We start from the raw sequence: 21,049 nt of genomic DNA on the forward strand, positions 1-21,049 counted from the left end.
TTCAGTTTTAATTACATATTTAATGTGTATTTATATATGGTCGTATACACCGTGCTGAAAGCTTCAAAACAAGAGAAAGTTGCCACTTACAGCGCGACCTTCCAGACAAGTTACGGTTAAAGGACTTGTACCGTACCTGCTTCAGTCGTCCAAAAATGTTTTTCTCTCGTTTCAGGGATGGTTCAAATATATTTATTTATTTATTTACTACAGAAAGGATGTTTAAGAGGTCATGGTGATGATCTGATGATTCGAATTGAGAATGGGCAGTAAAAACATAGTTGATAGAAGGTGAAGTTGCAAAAAAAAAGCAGTTAAGACCTATAAAAAGGCTAAAAAAGGACCAATAAGCCAAAAAAAGGCAAAAAAGGACAAATAAAAACCACATTTTTCTGGCCTACAATGACCCAACATGAAAATACATTATGTTGGGCCACGTCTTCAGACACTAGGAAAAAAGAGGATATTTCCTCAACTTCCGAGCCCTATATATGATAATTGGTATGGATTAGACCAATTGGTACTCTTCCAATATAAACATATCAGGATCAAACTATTACTCATCAATTTCAGTTCTAACCCTATATATGATTAAAATTACCACTTCAGTGCTAGTGTCGCATCCAAGATGGCCGGCCACTTCATTTGTTTACATTCAGTTAGTAGTAGGTTGTGGTAGCATGTGATCATGGCTCTTATTAAAGAAGGTGAAACTGTGCTCAGAATGAAGAATTTAATTGTGATTGGCTAAAACACAGACAAATCTAATATTTATGTGCTGGTCCTTCAAAGCAGTGCTGTATCATCTATATCATCTTGTAACTGTGGCGCTTCGAGATCATTCGAAAATATAGCAACTCATTTGTAGTTGTATTTAAATAAGTGTTGACCAGTGTAACTTACAAGCTAATAATTGCATAGCATGTACGCATGCATCATGCAACTGTAAAGTGCTAGACTTTTGATATGTTATTATTAATGTTACTAAGATGTTCTGTACCAAATTTCAGCTTGTTATGAATTATAGTTTCCGTATTTTGTGAAAACTTTTTGTGCCCTTAGCGTACGGGTGATCGCCGAGAACGTCTGGTATGTTGTTATTAATGCTATCAAGACGCTATGTACCAAATTTCAGCTTGTTATGAATTAGTTCCCTTATTTTTCCTATTTTGACTGCATGCACTATTAGCAGTCTTGTGCATTCTCCGTAATTTCTTGCCACATCTCAGTATTATCTCCCTTGCCAATCTTCAGTCAATGATTTTGCTATCCCTGATTTATTTACAAATTTCACTTTTTTGATTTCTCAGGGTGGACACATGAAAACGTTTCACATGTTTGACACCTTTCCCCTATTTTGAATGGCTTCAACACAGCACATTAGCCTACATACAGTAGTTTCCAAAATTCTCACCAATAGCTTCCTTTTTTAAATCAATGTGCTGGAATAAAAATGAATGTTTTTAGAGAGCTAATTTAGTTATAATAAGAAATAAATGAATGTTTATTCTATGGTGAAGAATATGACGTTCAGAACAACATTCCATGGACAGTAAGTGATGCAGTGTCACAGTTACCTTCTTTTAGCATACTTTGCACATTCCAGTGGTACTGAGGCTCTGTCCGAAAGGTTCAAAGTACATACTTGAAGTATGGTTTTGACGGAAGTGACGTCACCTAGTACAGTTCGAAAGCACCAAGAACAGAAGCACGCAAGTACGCAGCTCTCAGCACAGATGCTTGGTGACTAGGTCACGTGATATCCACACTTGTTGTTCATTTGTTTTGAATCGCGGAGATAGAAAGCCAGCAACACAGGTTAAATATGCGTTATGGGTCAGCAAGTTGTTGGTTAAGTTTGTGTAATGTGTGGAAATGTATGTGTACGAACATTTGAAAATGCTATGTGATTTCTATGGTTATAAACAAGTCTTTAAAACGCGAGGAAAACAACGTGTCCTCAGTTCTATCTACTGTTCGTATTTGGCACTGCAGTGGAAGTGCAATTCGAAAGACTTTCACTTCCAGTCCACGACTTGAAGACCGCACTCCAAGACCATACCCGGAGGATGCTCGCTTCAAGTACGGTCTTGCACCTTTCGGACACGGCCTTAGTCCAAGTTTGTAAGCAGTTGTGGGGCCAAAGTTTTCATTTTTGAAAACACACTTTTTCAACTTGTGACACAAATTGCGAGCTTTTGAATACATTCAGTTATTTTTTTTACTCATGATGTTTGAAATTGTCATGAAATTGTGAATGAATATATGAATTTCAGAGCCACGGTGGTTTAGTCGGTAGGACATCTGAGTGCCACACAGGTAGGGTGACCAGACGTCCTCTTTTATCCGGACATGTCCTCCTTTTTAGGTGTCTGTCCGGCGTCCGGGTGGATTTTTTAGAAATCAGTAAATGTCCTCCTTTTTTTGGAAAGAGTATAGCATCGACCATAGCAAATGTGCTGCATAGAGAATGCTTCACTCGGAGCACGTTAAGTATTCGAGCAATGCTCACCAACCATCTGGGAGCTCAATACTATCACTTTCCCGACTGAGTCATTAGTAGGGCACGTGTTTAAGGCACTAAAAACCTCTAAAATAGGCAGTCAAATAGGTGCCAAAATGATGACAATAGGCACTTAAAACACCATAAACTAAGAAAAGGCATGAAAATAGGCACTTAAAAGGCACCCTAAAATTAAAAAAAGACATTAAAATAGGCAATGGATGTGAACTTATTTAAATTTTCTTCTTACAATGCACAGTTATTCTGTTTTTAGCACTTCAGTTTATACATAAAAGTGCGCTAGCGATTAACATACTATAATACTCTTTTGGTCGAAATTCACATTTGCGGGGAATCGTCTGTTAAAGTAATTCTCACAAAAAGAGCTTGTGCTAACGACTGTGAATTTGAACAAATGATGAATAAACAATTTCCACCATTTTAACAAAAAAAATATTTAAAACAATGTTCCAATTCAGACCATCAAATCTGGCGAATTTCAGATTTCAGTCAGTACAACGTCAACAAAGCCTTACATCTTTCAATATAGGGAAAGCCAAATGCACGTAAGGAAAAGGTGAAGGATGCAAAAATTGCAGAATATCCATTTTTTGGCACGATTAAGCAAAATAGGCACTAACCATCAAAATAGGAATTTATAGGCACTATAAAAATGTGTTTTCGGAATAGAAACTCCATGAAACGAACTTTAAAGTTTAAACATGAAAGCCTTTGGTTTACTACAAAGGAATAAAAAAGGCAAATAGGCAAATTTCCACACCCCAGTCATTACTATTAAGCGCTGAGACTGCTGGAACGCATGTAGTCTGTGCAGTTCCTTTTCGGTTGATTGATATCGTTTTTTGCCACTTTTGGCTAATCGCGAAGATGAGTATGAGCGATGATATGATGATTTCGATGAAGGACACCCATGTCCAGGCCGGGATTCGAAGGCCTCTGGCGTTGTGGCACGGTGTGCTAACCACTCCAACACAGAGGTCGGCCAGTTCCTTTTCGAGTTATACATACGCGATACAGAAATGCGTAGTGAGAATTTTGATTATTAAGTAATATTTACTATAAAATAACGAAGCGAAACAAAATATCTAGTTTTAAAGGATGGAAGAAACGAATATGGGGTAAAGTGTAAGGTGGTTGCCACTTTCCCCTGCTGTTGAAAGAGTGCTAGAAATATTCGTTTGATTGAAATCATATTTCTCTACCCAATCCAAACTTCCTAAAATTTTAATTTGGCTTTTCGGAATAAGTTAAGCGAATCTTACTTGTTACATTTGCATTCACTTGTGGAGATATTTCAGTCTAATATCCAAGAATTAGAAAAGGATTAAAATTCTGTGCTTCAAGTTATAGATATACTTTGTAATTTGTTAAAAAAAAAACAGATTAGGAGATTGCTTTCTTTGCTTAAAGGTAAGATGAAGTTCTTGAAAGAGATCTTCTGAAAATCATCTGTGAGCAAAATGTTGGTAAGATTTTTGTATATTGATTAAATTATGAGTAATGGCAAATATATATCCATTTTTTGCGGTGTCCTCTCTTTTATGACTTTGTCCTCCTTTTTCGCCATGCTCTGTCCTCTTTTCTAAATGTATGGGTCTGGTCACCTTACACACAGGAGACCTGGGTTCAATTTCCAGGGATCTAAGGTTGGAACCGGCCTTGTTCCTGCATAAAGTGGCTCTAGGGCTCACCCAGCCTTCAATCAATGTGTACCTCGAGTCAACCCTGAGGGGGTGTAAAGGTGGCCAGAGCATGGTGCTGATCACATCACCTCAAAATGGCAGACACGGAGAGTGTGTGGGGTCCTATTCCCACATCCCCTAAATGTGCCTTCATGGCACGGTGTTATAAGCACGGGAAACTTTACCTACCTTGCTTACACGTGACGTTTGGAATCTTCATGAAATTGTGAATGAGTATATGAATTTCAAAATATTTTTTTAATAATTGTTTATACTAGGTAGAAAATTTTAAATGACTCTAAATTCCAAACTTTGGTAAATATTACAAAAAAATACAATTTCTTATTTGTCTAAAAATACAGTACCATGTACCAAATTTCATCCACATCAAAGGTAGTAGAGTGGATAACCCAGGATAATCTGTCATTGAGTGGCTCATGCAAGAAATCATGTAACAATTTTTCATTTTTTGGAGGGATGAAAATTAGAAATTTACTGACCCTGCTTTTCTCCAGGAACTACCTCCAGGGCCGCATTGCTTCGACGTCTCTCCTCGGACCTTCTGAGCTGGAGAAAGCATTTCCAACCCGGGAGGTTCAAATATTTATTGGCACCTGGAATATGCATGGTCAGGTAATGGTATTTCGTAGTAATAATAATAAGAATCATCATTATTATTTTTGGCATGCAGTATTATTAGATTATCTATTGTCTACTTTTTTAATGTTATACTATACTATTTTGAGAGAGGAGATTTGTTGTAGTTTGGACTCCACCGTCGGCAAGAAGAAAATTTGTTCACCTTAAGACGAGAGAGGAGGTGCTCTTTCGAGACATACAGGGTCTGTATAAAAAGTAATGAGACCATTTTTTTTATGCGACTGTACGTCGCAGTGTACTCACTCTAGGTGGGTTCAATGGAGGGGAAGTAAGCTTCAAAGTGCACCTAGAGTCAGTCACTTACGAGCTTCCGTGCAGTTCGTATCATGGTTTAAGTGGACCCCTGTCTATAGGCTCGACCGAAGCTTAAAAATGCAACGTGCCATCGAACAGCGCTACACCATTAAATTCTGTGTGGGACTCGGAAAATCGGCTATGGAGACATTGGCCATGATCCAGCAAGTGTTCGGGAGTGAAAGCCTATCAAAAGCTGCTGTTTTGAGATGGCACAAGTGCTTCAAAGATGGTCGAGAGAGTGTGGAAGATGAATCCCGCACAGGACGCCCGTCCACGAGCAGAACAGAGGACAAAGTGCAACGTGTGCGTGATGTGTTGAACTCAGACTGGCGGTTAAGTGTTCGAATGATTGCAGACCGCGTAGGAATTGATAAAATGACTGTGCACACCATCATTACTGAGGATTTGCAAATGAGAAAAATCTGTGCCAAGCTCGTCCCGAAAGTTTTGTCAGACGACCAAAGGCAAAACCGTGTGCTTGTTTCCGAGGATGTTTTGCAGTGCACGTTCAAACAGACCCTGAGTTTTTGAAGAACGTGATCACCGGGGATGAAACGTAGGTTTTTGAGTATGGACTTTTTCCTGTTCCCCCGAGTGAAGACAGCCCTCAAAGGACACCGCCATGGGACCGTAGCAGAGGGCAAAGCGGCTTCGATGTGCTGCTTGAAGGACATTCCGGAAAAGGACTTCCAGGGTGCCTTCCAAGCATGGAAAACTCGATGGCAGAAGTGTGTCGATGCCCAAGGGTCCTATTTTGAAGCATTTTAATGATTTGTAGCGATATCTTCAATACATTTTTTTCCCGAATTTGGTCTCATTACTTTTTATACAGACCCTGTAGTGTTAGAATTGGTATAGCTAAAAAAAGAATGCAATTTGAGCATTGGTCTTACATCAACTTTCAGACAATGCTCACCTGATATTGCACTTGTAGATTTTTCACTGTTTCCTACTCTCAAGATGGGGCTGTGAAGTGAACAATTCCAAACAATTGAAGATATGAAAGTGTTTCCAGTCCATTCAAAGAGAGAAATTCCAAAATGTGCTTCAAGCAATGGCAGGACCCACTGAACAAGTGGAGGTCTGCAAAGAGGCAGTACTTCAAGAGTGACTTAACTTCGAACAGTAACACTTTATTAGATACATTTTGTGGGTGAATACCGTGAACTTTTTGGCAATGTTAAGCTTGTGGTATGTATTATAGCTTTTGTGCACAGTATTTTGACTGCATCAATTGTTGTGCGCAGAGAGAATAATGCATGCCAGAATTGTATATAAAAAACAACAAATTTTTGAGGAGATAGGTGCAGTGGAACCTCGATTTTATGTTTTTCAGCAGACTGTGCAGTAAAAAAAAAAATAATAAAGCATAAAATCGATCTTCCACTATATGTAAAATATAGCAGGTACATTATATTTCTCTTCCTCTTTTCCATAGTTGCCACCTAAGGAGCTGAACGATTTTGTATTACCCGACTGCCTTGAACATGTTCCGGATATTTTCACGATTGGGACACAGGAAACCATTCCGGAGAAAACTGAGTGGGAGGTGCGAATTCAGGAAACATTAGGTCCCTCACATGTTCTCTTCTGCTCGACCTCCCTAGGAACTTTACACCTCGCTGTGTTCATGAGGAGGGATCTCATATGGTTCTGCTCAGGTATATCATGCACTTGATTGCAACACATGTAAAAAATTTAATCATGATTCTGTATTTAATTTGGGTCCAATTTAAAATTGCAAATATCCCTTGAAGACCTGCATGCTTCATTTACACTCTGTGTTAACCTGTGGAAACAGGTGTTTGGAATAAGCTTTGGCTTAGAAAGTAGTAGAGTAGCCACAGGCTGAACTTCGCCCATGAATAAAGCATTTCTAAATCTAGAAAGAAGCTACATATTTGTATTTCAACATTTGGGCAGTTTCACTAAATGGTCAACGACTGTACTATTTTTAAGAACCTCAAATACTTCAGTGCTCATGAAATGTTGTGTCAAAGTCCCTAGTGTAACAAATAATTAATAATTTTTCAAATTGTGCAAAAAATTAAAGTGAAAATATTTGTCCAATTTATGTGTTGAAAGTTCCATCTAGCCATTTTTTGTGATACTTGAGCCTATACAAGGTCCTAAATGTTCTAGTTTTTCAAAATTTTAGGGCATACTGTCTCTATTAAGGAATCAGATGAAATTATAAATTTTGTACAAGTTGTTACTGCCAGAGGTGTATCCGTAATTTTCCACCTAAGAGAGAGTAAAGGTTACTTTTAGGGTATTTGTTACACAATATTTAGACCCAAACTGACCAAAATTTGATAATTCTTGAATAATTAAATTGAGGAGACAATATTGTCACCTTTTTATAATAATAAACTTATAACACATATCAACACATTCACGTAATGTGTATTTTTGTTACTTAGTGCGAATAAAAAACCTCTTAATTACAAGGGTTGGATAAAAAGTAATGGCAACACTGGTATAATTGCTACTTGACTGTATTGGCAGAGGAGCACGTGTTACATTCCTTCAATGTAATCGCCCCCCATCCCTACGACCTTCTGCCACACGTATGGAAGGCGTCGTACACCGTCAGCACGTCCATCTCTGTCGATGTCCCGCAGTGACCGCCCTATAGCACGTTATGATGGCTTCGCGTGTGTCGTTGTGCTTCCTGCCCAGTGGTTCCTTCATTTTGGCAAAAAGGTCGTAATTACACAGTCTCATACCGGTGAATACGGCGGATGTTCCGGTACCTCCCACTACCGGTTATGCAGGAGAGCCGTCACATTGTTCGCAGTGTGACACGTTGCATTGTCAAGCAGGATGATGGGACACCGTGCCAGAACGTGCCGTCACTTCCTTCTTAATGCGAGACGAAGCTGTTGTTGCAAGAAGATGCAGTAGTAGGCTGCGTTGACCGCCAGCCTAAGAGACGTTGTTCTTCTTGCCTAAACATATTGTTAGGGTGCTTGCACTCTTGTCCTCTGCTTCAGAGCACTGCTGTTTTTGACTGAATAACATACAATCGCTCCCACTCACTATACTTCCTCGTCTGACATTCCTTTATCAACCACGAAACGGTTGTGGTGCTGTAACTCGCCCCTTTCACGGGACAGCAGTGTTGCCATTACTTTTTATCCAACCCTTGTATTTTCTGAGGCATCATCTTACTGGGGGATGATGTGAATACAATTAAGAATAATGCTAAAATATTTTTCAAAACTGCTAAAGAGATAGGTTTGGAAGTTAACAAAGAGAAAACTAAATATATGCTTACAGGCCGAAACCAAGTGTTAGGTAATAATCAAAATCTAATTATTGATAACAACTCGTTTGAACCAGTTTCCAAATTCAAATACTTAGGAGTAATATTAACAAGTGAAAATTATATTAAAGAGGAAATAAAAAGTAGGCTTAATTCAGGAAATGCATGTTACTTCTCTCTTCATAAACTTTTATCTTCTCGTTTAATATCTAAGAAACTAAAAGTTAAAATATACAAAACAGTGATTTTGCCTGTAGTATTATATGGGTGTGAAACTTGGTCCCTTACATTGAAAGAGGAACATAAATTGAGAGTATTTGAAAATAACATCCTTAGGAGAATATTTGGACCTAAAAGGGATGAGGAGACAGGTGAGTGGAGGAGGTTACATAATTTAGAAGTACATAATTTGTATTCATGTCCAGATATTATTAGAATAATTAAATCAAGAAGACTTAGGTGGGCAGGCCATGTGGCACGAATGGGAGAGGAAAGAGGAGTTTACAGGATTGTTGTTGGGAAACCTGATGGTAAGAGACCTGTAGGAAGGCCAAGACGAAGATGGAGGGACAACGTTGAGATGGACCTAAGGGAAATCGGTAGGGATGGAAAAGAGTATATAGAACTTGCTCAAGATAGGGAAAGATGGAAGGCCTGTGTTGCTGCAGCCATGAACCTTCGGGTTTAAGAAGGCTAGGGAGTTAGTTAGTTAGTTAGTTAGTCTAATAATTTCATATTACAGTAAAACTTCTCCTAATGGACACCTCTAAATTACAGACATTTTTAAATTCCCTGGCAGAAATACATGGAGTTTAATGGCAATATTACTTCTCAATAACAGACATTGTTAATAACAGACGCGGACACTGAAAACTACCTCCCCAATGCAAATAAAACTTCTTAATAACGGACAACCTGAAAGAAAACAGTCCCAATTCCTGAAATTCGACACAACAGTGGGCAGTATTTCAAACTAGCGTGGAATGTTTCATGTTACACCGAACGTATTTCTTTTTAAAAGTGCAGACAGACAGTATTCTTTGTGGTTATCTTGAGAAGTGTGCGACACTTCTGCTACGATGTCGCAGAAATGCAAACGACTGACTTTAAAGGAGAAAGTTGAAGTCATCAACGTCTGCAAGAAAGAGAAACTTAGTGTTCGAGAAATGGCCGTGTGGTTTGGTGTTGGAAAAACACAGATCAGTGACATTTTAAGAAACAAAAGTGACATCCTTAAATTGTGGACTGGAAACGAAAATCTTTCTGGTAAATGCTCATTTCCCAATACACCGGGCTTGAAAGTTGACAACTTAACATTTGAATGGTTTTGTTGTGCTCGTGGCAACAACATGCCTGTATTTTGTTCCTTGAATGTATGAAAAAAAAACATTATGTTCGTAAAGTACGTACTGTCCTATTGTGTAACATCCTACACTTTTTTCTGAATAGCAAACACTTCTTAATAATGGACATTTATTTTTCTCCCAGGCCTGTCCGTTATTGAGAAGTTTTACTGTAATATTTTTCAAGCTGCATGCAGCAACAATGCTAGAAATAATTGGTAGTAGGGCACAGGGAAGCAGAAATGTTTTCTTGATGTGAAATGGGTAACCTTCTGGTAAGGCATCCACATAGTACACTCTGGTAACTGCAATTCTGCAACGGGAATTCCTTAAATTCCAGGAATTATGCGTGAATTATTGGCTCCGGGAATTTTGCATGAATTCTACTTGAATTTTTCTCCGTAGACATTAAAAATTGCTACTTTTATTAATCTAAATGAATTCATACATTTGCAAATGCCCTGAGGCACGTTTTTCACAGTTTAGGTTTTATTTTTATCGAGGAAGGAAAATGGAAGTTGCGTGGAAAATGAAACAAAATTCTCGTAGAATTAAATTAGATCATTATATCACATTTGTGACTTGCGTTTGTAGATGTATTTCGAGTCTGAGTATGTGAAATGGCAAATGTAAACTCTGCACCTTAAATTGAATATTTTAAATAGTATATACACTGTTTAATTTAATTGAATTAGATTTTTTGGATACATTTGAATCACACAGATTCTTATATTGTTAATTATTTGTGTGTTGGGGTGGTGAGAGGCAATAATACTTTAAGGTTGAAATAGAGAAAACACCTGCTTTCGGGCCCTTGAAGTATGGAAAGTTCTCCTTGAACTGGGAATTATACTTGAATTTTATCATGGTCCCTAACGGGTCATTCCATGTCAAATGAACCAATTTTAAACTAATGGTTGCATGACCATTTTAGAAAAAACTCATTTTTAGTACATACGTTTATACATGTTTCTAGATATCAAAACCAATGTTCAAAAAGTAATATTATCTTTGGTTCTCCTGGGGCAGGCATTTTTCCAACATGGCGTATGGCTTTTTTTGCTTATGTAGCAGTATACAAAAACCTTAATATCTCAAAGACCATTAGAGCTAGAGACCTGAAACAAAATTAATTTTGTAGCTAATGAAGGATACTTTCTATGATATTTCAGTATGTTTTGCTTAAAATTGCATCACAAGTACGAAAATTATGGTGGAAATTGGGGTAACAATAGTTAAAAAATTGTATTTTCAAGCCCGATTTTTTTCAATGAAGGGGTTTAGTCTAAGGCCTGATTTTTTTTTTTCATGTGCAGACCTGCCTGCCAGGTGTGTGTAAATAAAATATCAGTGCTTAGAAATGCAACCCATTTTTACAGCATGGGCTCATACATGGCGGCCGTGTGACAATCCTTTGCGTGGCCAGTACAATCATATAATGGAAATTATAAGAAGAAAAATGTAAATTAGCAATAACTAATATTGAAAAGGTCAGAATCATCAGTTTGATTTCTACCACTTGGTCAAGAAAAAATATATGTAATGAACTGAAGGTTTCTGATAATTTACTGAGGAACTTAGTGAAAGAACAAAGAATTCTGCCTGATTTGACAAAGAGAATGAATAGGGAACTGGAGCTGACAACACCAACTGGTCATGGGTACCTAATAAATCAAATCTTTTGCAATGAGATTTCGCAGATTTTCAATTGTCATACCTTATAATTTCAATTTCTGTTAAGTCAAGTATTAAAACCTTATGTTACTATATTTTCTGAGGCTTTATTTAACCCAAATTTAAAAAAGAAAAGACTTCATTATTCTAAGTATGGGATGTTGTTTAATCTTACTTTACAACGTTAGAAATTAGGTGACATATGTTACCTCATATTGACCAAAACGAGTTGAATCTAAAAGTTGAGATTTTTACTGAGATATTTAACCCCGAAAACTGTCAAAAAAAGGGTTGCATTTCTAAGCACTGATATTTTATTAAGAGACACCCTGCAGTCAGGTCTACACGTGAAAAAAAGATCAAGCCTTAGATTAAACCCCTTCATTCAAAAAATCGGGCTTAAAAGTACAATTTTTTAAATATTGTTATTCCAAATTCCACCATAATTTTCGTACTTGCGATGCAATTTTAAGCAAAACATACTTGAATATCATAGGAAGTATACTTCATTAGCTACAAAATGAATTTTGTTTCAGGTCTCTAGCTGTATTGGTTTTTGAGATATTAAGGTTTCTGTATACTGCTACATGAGCAAAAAAAGCCATACACCATGTTAGAGAAATGGCTGCCCTAGGAGAACTAAAGACAATATTTTTTTTGAACATTTGTTTTGTTATCTAGAAACATGTACAAACGTATGTACTAAATTTTTTTTCTGAAATGGTCATGCAACCATCATTGGATCGTTTGGCATGGAATGACCCCAACTCCTTTACAGTCTCAGCTTTTAATAGGTAAGAATATTTTAGTCGTCAGAGATAGTACAGTTTTAGTTCCTGTTAAGTAATGATGTTTTAAAAGTTGTGTAAGGAAGTTTTTAACAGACCTATTTTATTTTCGTGCTAGTGGCCTGCCCCCAGTTTGGTTTTAATTAAGGAGTTTGCTCTGTATTGAGTGATGCTGAACTGCCATTTTATAAAATTCAATCAGAAATGTTCTCTGGGGGGTGGGGGGTAAATACTAACATGTCCAAAAATAATATTCAAATAATGTATAATTTAGTTGTAAGAGCTTTTTATTTAGTTACCTATTTTTGTTTGCTGGAGAGTAGTAAGTGCTTTAGACTGATGGCAAGGTTTTTTGTCCTGTCCGTCTCTTGCACACCTGTCCTCTGCCATCATGACTAATTGTATGACTTCATCATTTAAACTTGCTGTGCACTAAAAGATGGCGAAACAAAATAGAAAAACCAGAAGAAATGGTCAAAAAATATATCTCTTGACTGCTACGTTGCAAAATATAGCATTAGCCCAATTTGAGGCTACAACTGAAAAGGATGTCCAGAAATGACGAGGAAAGAGCCAAATTTTCCATTATTTCCCCTAAAAAAGGCAGTTTAATTTGTAAGAGACAAAGACTGAAAAAAAGACAGTTTTTGCTAACTCTTCTTGGTTTTCTCTCCCTCTTGAAAACTGTACAGACTGCTATGTGGATTAGCATATCAAATATATCCATGTGCAACTATGACAAAGACAATAGAGAAAAGCACACTTTATATCATTGTTTCATATCGGTCCCGGGTTCGATACCCGGCGGAGGCACATAGTGGTTCGGATCCCACTTGAAACTGTAGGTCCAGTCCCGATTAGCCTTACTGTGCATAAAGTGAACTTAAAACACCAAATCAATCAATCAATCAATCAAAATCAATAGTTGTTTCATAGATACTATATTTACGTGTGTATAATGCACCTGCTGGCTTTTATTGTTAGAAAGCAGCAAACAGTTACATCTCGTATATAATGCGCAGTACAATTCAGGCTCAGGAAATTGCTTTCTTATTTGTAGATCGTAAAGCTGTTGCTATGCTGATCAAGAGCAAATTGCATTATATCTATTCAGTGAGTCTCCTGTTGCTATCTAGGGCCTCCCTGATGGGGCAGTGGTAGCATCGTCGCCTTGTAATCAAGGAGTCCCGGGTTTGATACCTGGTGGAAGCACAAGTGGTTCAGGTCCCACTTTAAACTGTAGGTCCAGTCCCGATTAACCTTACTGTGCATAAAGTTGACTTAAAACAACAAATCAATCAATGCTGTTGCTATCTGAACCAAGAGGAGAATATCATCTTGTGTATACAATGAGTCACCAACAGACACCACCTCCTCCCCTCTCCCTTCACTGTGTTTAGCATCCAAAAGCTTTGACTTCTGTAACCACCTTATTTATTTTGTTGTTGTAGAAAACAAGATCAAAATTACGTTATGGATTTCCAGCATTCAGGAAGTTATTTTCTATTATTTCTTGCCCAACAAATACCACTGGTATGCATCCCATGTGGCGGGAGGTACATGCTCGAGTTCTGCCAGAATGGTGCTGCTTTTCTCGTCACAGAATGTTCCGTTACAAAGTGAAGAATTGTGGGAAATGGCCCTTTAACTTTTATATGTTTTTTATCATCATTGCTCAAGAAACTCTACCTGGTAATTTATATTTGTGCCTGTTGATATACATGCGTTATACACAGTGGCATAGTGGAAACATATGTGGTTTCATGTTGTCTGTCGAAATTATTGCATGCATAATACCCACCACAGTATTTGGGGCAAAAATTTTGCAAAAATGTACATATTATGCATGAGTAAATATGGTATTTTCTTTGGATTTCAGAACCAGAGGAAGCTAACTTGAGCACACGTGCTGGGACTGCGTTCAAAACAAAAGGAGCCGTGGCCATCAGCTTCATGCTGTTTGGAACCTCCTTCCTCTTCCTCACCTGCCACCTCACTGCTCACAAGGAGAAGGTCAAGGAAAGAATGAACGATGTGAAAATGATAATAAAGGCCTTTGATCTTCCTAAGTCATTGCAAGTTAAGAACAAGAGTAAAGGTAATATTTTGCTTTATTAATAATTTTGTATTGCATATTTTTGTCTGTCTCTCAAGGTTGATCATGTCATCATGTATTCGCATTTACTAAGAAGCTCTGGGAATAAGACTTAAAATGTATTTGCACTATCTCTCTATATATAAAAATGTATGTATGTATGTATGTATGTATGTATGTATGTATATGTGTGTATGCATGTATGTGTGTATGTTTGTTCTCGAACGCCTGGAGTGATTTTCAACCAAACTTGGTACACGTATCACTTGCAATCTGGAAATAAATAGTGTGGGGGCAAGACACCCCTGGCACACCTAGGGGTGGGGTGGGAAGGAGTGACATGTAAAAATAATCGAGAACCACCAATATTAAATTCTGCACAGACATCCATGACTCTATGCAATCTGCACAACAATAGTGTTTCTCAGGTTGTCTAACATTCAGGCTGTGTTGCGAATAGAATCCATAGTTTTCGTGACACTTGCAATGCGGTTCAACTCCAAGTTCATCACCTATCGGCATGGGAGGTGAGAGGGGGTGAAAAATAAAATGCCACAGTGACCTATATTAGTGTCGAATCCATAGTTTTCGGAGTCGCTAAGCTAATTGGTGACATTCACGATCACATTTAAAATTAGTTACATTTTACACTATAGTTAGAATTCATTATTTTCCTGTCTAATACAAGATTGGGATAAATAAATACCCGGGCAAAGCTGGCTAATCATAGTTAACAATAAAACTAAGGCAAGCCACACACTACAGCCGGGAAGGAATAACCTGGCAGTGACGCCACTCCCTGCTAAATCAGCGTTGCCAACTACTATGAAAGGAACCATGGCACGAGTAAGAGTATGATCAGTAAAGATCGCGGTGCAAACTACAAATTTTCAATTTAATGTTAGCACTGCTAGATGTTTATTTTATGTTTGTTTATTTTAATTACTTCATATAATTTGGCTTTCAGCAAACCTTCTGCATGCGGAATATTGTGAGATGATAGCCACGACTTCATTTCATCTTTCTGCTGTTTAATGTTGGGATTTTTTCAGTAACTTGTTGTGGTACGGAGGATTGTCACACACAATAACAAGTTTGGGGGCAGATTGGGAAGAAGCTGTTCTTCGACCCACAACATAAAATTGTTAGCGTTCATCTCCCCATGATAGTCACCAGAAGTTGTTTTTGAAAGGAACCCTAACTTCGCCCCCTCCACAAATCCATTTTCACCACCGGCATGCACAATAATAAACCTGGGACCCTTCCTTGTTGGCACTTTTACCCCCCCCCCCCCCCCCCCCCCGAATCTTTGGAATCCAGCCAAACTTTGGGGACAGTGTGGTGTGTGTTCACGAAACTTTCATCCATGTAAATGAAAGACCGGCGGTTTGCTCTCTGCACAGTTCTTTAACTTCACGCAAAAATGATCGCCACAACGCAATGATGCTGTTTCGTTCAAGGAGTAGTTTCCTGCTGTTTACGCTGTGCCTTTTAAATCTGAATCCTAATTTTCTTATGATCATACGCAACGACCAATGCGAAACCTTAAAATTAAAATTTTCTTGCAGTTCCTTCATCAGTTTATGTAAGGTGACAACAATGCCTTTCATGTATATAACATGGATTGTTCGGCGCACGACTGCTTCATCAAAAGAATCCAGATTTGTGACACGTTGCTGGCCGTTCGGTTGGTTTTTGCCCGCCGTTGAAAAATGTTTCCCGCTGGCAATCGCAACACTTTTGTATTTATCCTTAAAAATTCTCCACACTGATCTTTCACTGACACCTGTCGCCACGGGCGTTCTGTGAACAGCTGTGGTTTTGTTTTCATCGCAATCAAAGTACATGTACACATTGAAAACTATTTCTCTTATATCGCTGTGCAAGGGCTTACCTTTCTTTACTCCACTGCTCATTGTTCAACAATGACAAAAATAGCCAAAAAAAACTCCCTAACAAAGAAACAAAATAGCCTGCAATCCTTCGCTCGTAGCTGCGGTTTGTTAGACTAATGTAGCAGTGTGGGGTTTGCAAGCCTGCATCACCCCTCTCGGAATGATTTCGATTGGTTTGAACGTCACCTTATCGTCCGCTCTAGCGAATGAGCCCTCGCTTCTGGAAGGAGAGGTGAAGGAGGGAGATGACGTCACTGCCAAGCTATTTCTTCTGCGCTGTAAATCCTACACATACAATGAGTCATTCTTCTCACAAACCATCTCAGGGAATGTTTAACATCAGTCTCTTATGGGCAGCCCACACCGGCCAACATTTGACTCAAGTCACCTTGCGACGAAAGAACGGAAGTACATGGTATTTGGTCTCGCGTGGAGTGGCTTGCTACAAAACGAGCTGCATATGTGCAGATTCATTCTCTTCAGCCACAGACATCTAATTACAGACCAGAAATGGTGGCAAAAACATTCTGTTTGAATAGCATCTGTGACCCTGCAAAAAACATCGCCGCAGTGCAAGGGCAGTAGCAGTATATACGCATGTAGATACAATTCATACACTTTAATACATTTATTCTTCTCTAAACTGTTGTAATGCATCGTTACCCACTTCAGCAAATTATGAAAGTACAGACGTAGACTCTCTGTGCACGTGGATGAAATCTGCAATCAGATTTTATATAACAAAGTGACTTGGGTTGTGTTGCGTCCCATCGTGCGTTGTCAGATCTGGTGTGTGCTTGGCCTTAGGCTGGATTGATAACCAATTTGAACCCAACACACACCAATATGGATGGTTGAAATTGTAACAATTAAAAGGTGTTCAAAATATTTATTAACATTAGTGGGATAGTCTTCCATTCCAATTATAAGCATCACTTTACCAGAGTTTTGCTTCAAAATATTCAAGAATTGCAACAGAATATTGTAGACTTTGAAATTTGCATAATCTTCTGGATTCCTTAAAGTGTCGTGTGACATTTTGGAGGACCCCATGAAAGATCAAAACATCAGAAAAATATCGACCAAACAACAAAATCCAACCAATACTTCCAGATATTGATACTTCTGGTATCAGCTGATACATCGGGATTGGTATCGGCTAATCCCTAAATAAAGCAGGTATGTTATCATGTGAGAATTATGTAATGGAATGCTGTAATTGTAGCTTCTGTATTAAGTTATTGTTGTTTTTTTCCACTGACTTGGAAAAACTAGGAAATTAACATGAGTGAAAAAAGTCATTCAAAAGTTCGAAAATTTTCAATATACATACAACAACCTGGAAAAGTCCGGGAAAGTTAAGTGTCTTTTTACTTGCCAGGATTGATTTGGGTATGAAAATCAGTTCCACTGTATAAGCTTAAAAATATGTCTTTTTTTAATGAGAGATTAATCCAAATTATTTTATTAATCGTATCTTTTATTGATTCCCGTCCACATGGATTTTAGGACATTTCTCAGCATTTTAAATTAAGCTTTCTTAGTTATGTGTTAGAATATGACACTTTGCTATACCAATATAGAAGAAGGCCAATCTCCATGATAGAGTGGTTAGCACAGCATGCTATGATGCCAGGAATCCTAGGTTCGAATCCCGGTTTGGGCATGAGTGTTCTTTGTGAGAGTCCATCATGAATTTCATCATATCAACACTCATGCTTCATTGCAATCAGCCAAAAGTGGCTGAATTGCAACTTAAAATAACCTTTCATGATGGTTGCGGTAAACGCAGTTTAAAATTACTTACGTTAAATTTAGAAGATTCCACACTTCCGCGTTGCACAATTTAATAGTTCAATCCTATTAATTTCGAAGATCCACTGTCTTCATTCACAAAAGGGTACGGCATTTGAAGCGAAGATGGTACCGCGTCACTGCATTGTTTGTTCCCGGGTGGCGGTAGTTGCGATTTCTCTCGTTCGGCTGCACTGGCGCGCGCATTTTGGTTTGCGTCGTCTGCTTCCTGTTGTCAGGTGGCGTTGCCAGTTGGGGGTTGGGGGGCTGGGCCGTGCTGCTCGGCAATGTCCCGTTCCTGTACCCCGCGTGGCTGGAGGGGGGTCGAGTATGTGCACCGCATCTTTTCTATTTCAGGTCGGGGATCTTTCTGAGGACAGGGTGCCAAGTTGGGTGTGCCTGTCCATTGTCCAGGTTCAGTGCTGGTTTCTGCTGGATGATGGCATGGGTTTCTTTGATGGTGTTTTCTATGACAGAGCCGGTTGAGTGAAGTATGGATATGAAGGAGATGGTGTGGTTAGTGGAGTGGAGGTGTTGGGAGAGGCCTGATTTCGGTGTGTCGTTTTTGGCATCTTTTACATGTTCGTTAATCCGTTCTTGGACGGTGCGGATGGTTCTGCCAATGTAGGTGTTGTGGCATTGGCATGTGGTCTTGTAGACACCGGGGGATGCGAGTTTGGGTAGGTAGTATCGTGTTGTGGCATTGGCATGTGGTCTTGTAGAAACCGGGGGATGCGAGTTTGGGTTTGCCAAGGCCCTCAAACCCTTCAACATCTGTGTAGCATACAAACCCATATCCCAAATCGGAAGGGCACTACCCAACTTCAAGAGATACTACCTACCCAAACTCGCATCCCCCGGTGTCTACAAGACCACATGCTAATGCCACAACACCTACATTGGCAGAACCATCCGCACCGTCCAAGAACGGATTAACGAACATGTAAAAGATGCCAAAAACGACACACCGAAATCGGGCCTCTCCCAACACCTCCACTCCACTAACCACACCATCTCCTTCATATCCATACTTCACTCAACCGGCTCTGTCATAGAAAACACCATCAAAGAAACCCATGCCATCATCCAGCAGAAACCAGCACTGAACCTGGACAATGGACAGGCACACCCAACTTGGCACCCTGTCCTCAGAAAGATCCCCGACCTGAAATAGAAAAGATGCGATGCACATACTCGACCCCCCTCCAGCCACGCGGGGAACAGGAACGGCACATTGCCGAGCAGCACGGCCCAACCCCCAACCCCCAACTGGCAATGCCACCTGACAACAGATAGCAGACAACGCAAACCAAGATGCGCGCGCCAGTGCAGCCGAACGAGAATAAATCGCAACTACCGCCGCCCGGGAACAAACAATGCAGTGACGCGGTACCATCTTCGCTTCAAATGCCGTACCCTTTTGTGAATGAAGACAGTGGATCTTCGAAATTAATAGGATTGAACTATTAAATTGTGCAATGCGGAAGTGTGGAATCTTCTAAATTTCACGTAAGTAATTAAAATAACCTAATTTACCGTATTTACGCATATATAGTATGCGTGCGTGTATAATGTGCACCCTTGTTTTTGATAGGTAAAAGTTACAAAAAATTATATCTCGTATATAATGCGCAGTACAATCCAGTTTCAAGAAATGGCTTCCTTAGTTGTAGGTCATAAAGCTGTTGCTATGCTGATCAAGAGTGAATAACATCATAGCTATTCAATGAATTACCTGTTGCTATGTGGACCAAGAAGAGAATATCCTCTTGTGTAACAGTAAGTCACCAACCCATGTCACCTCCCCCTTCTCCCTCCACTGTGTTTAGCATCCCAAAGCTTTCACTCTTTAACCACCTTATTTATTCCGTAATAGTAGAAAGCGAGATCAAAATTACATTATGGATTTGCAGTGCTCAGGAAGTTATTTTCTATTATTTCTCGCCCAACTACTGCTGATATGCATCCCATGTGACAGAAGGTGCATGCTCGAATTCCACCAGAGTTGCTGGGCTTTTCTTGGTGTCGCAGAACCTTACATTACAAAGTGAAAAATCATGTAAAATGGCCTTCACACTTTTGTATGTGGTTTTTCGTATTCCTTCTTTACTTTTTGTAAAAGAACTTCAAAATATATACTTTTTTCCGGGACTAATGTATACGAGGCACATTCAGGACTTTCAAACTAGCAGTTAGCATCACAAGATTTCTTCCATTAAAGAATTTACACACTCCATATATATATATATATATATATATATATATATATATATATATATATATATAAAAGCAAGGAGGGCCAAAAGGGCTAAGTAAAAATCAAATAAGGTAAAAGGAAACACTCACCGGACAGTAGGAAAATTCAAAATTTTCGCTAATTTATAGCATCATCGGTGTGAGAAGAAACAGAAGACGGAACCGGAAGTTGGGGTCCTGCAGAGTTGCCAGGTCCCCATTGAAGAAGAAGCGGTGCGTAGAACGAAAAAAACACTGTTTCGTCACCAGGCTCGTCGTAAACTGTGAGTGTGTAGGATGAGGCGGGAGGGTGGGTGAGGGTTGGGCATTACTGGGTGGCCTTGTTCAGGCCAGGTGGAGTGGTTGCACTCATGGCCGATATATAGGCCCTCTCCCATCTTTTGCGAACAGAGGTGTTGGCTGGTTGGGGTAGGAGGTGGATGATCGCTACCCGGAAGCAGTCGTTGAAACTGATGTTGTGGTGGTTGGTGTGGACGGCGACAGTGAAGTCCAGGTTGTGGGTGGAGGAGCGGTGGTTATTGATGCGGAGGTTGAGGGCCGTTGATGTTTCCCCCAGGTAAAAATCACCACAGATGTTGCAGGTGAGGATGTAGATAAGGTTTGAGGCATGGCAGGTCCCTTTGGGATGGAGGGTAAATTTGCCAGTGGCCGTGTGCACCTGGAGGGTGTGAGAAGTGATGAGGATGGGACAGGTCTTGCACCTGGGTCGGTTGCATTTATGGGCAGGGGGGTGTTGGATGTGTGGTGAAGGAGTGTTGTGGACCAGGATGTTT

At 39.3% G+C, this 21,049-nt stretch overlaps 1 protein-coding gene across 2 annotated transcripts in view; it reads left to right on the top strand.

Moving 5' to 3' along the window:
- INPP5E (Inositol-3-phosphate synthase) overlaps positions 1-21,049 on the top strand; it is a 77,393-nt gene that overhangs the window by 22,981 nt on the left and 33,363 nt on the right. For both annotated transcript variants that reach the window (XM_083144101.1, XM_083144102.1), the window contains exons 3-5: positions 4,722-4,839; positions 6,602-6,824; positions 14,116-14,334. In XM_083144101.1, the coding sequence (XP_083000227.1) occupies positions 4,722-4,839; positions 6,602-6,824; positions 14,116-14,334 (560 nt within the window). The remainder of the gene's footprint in view (positions 1-4,721; positions 4,840-6,601; positions 6,825-14,115; positions 14,335-21,049) is intronic.

This window comes from Lepisma saccharinum, chromosome 22 (genome assembly GCF_977018435.1).
Source record: "Lepisma saccharinum chromosome 22, izLepSacc3.1, whole genome shotgun sequence".
In the NCBI taxonomy this organism is placed as follows: domain Eukaryota; kingdom Metazoa; phylum Arthropoda; class Insecta; order Zygentoma; family Lepismatidae; genus Lepisma; species Lepisma saccharinum.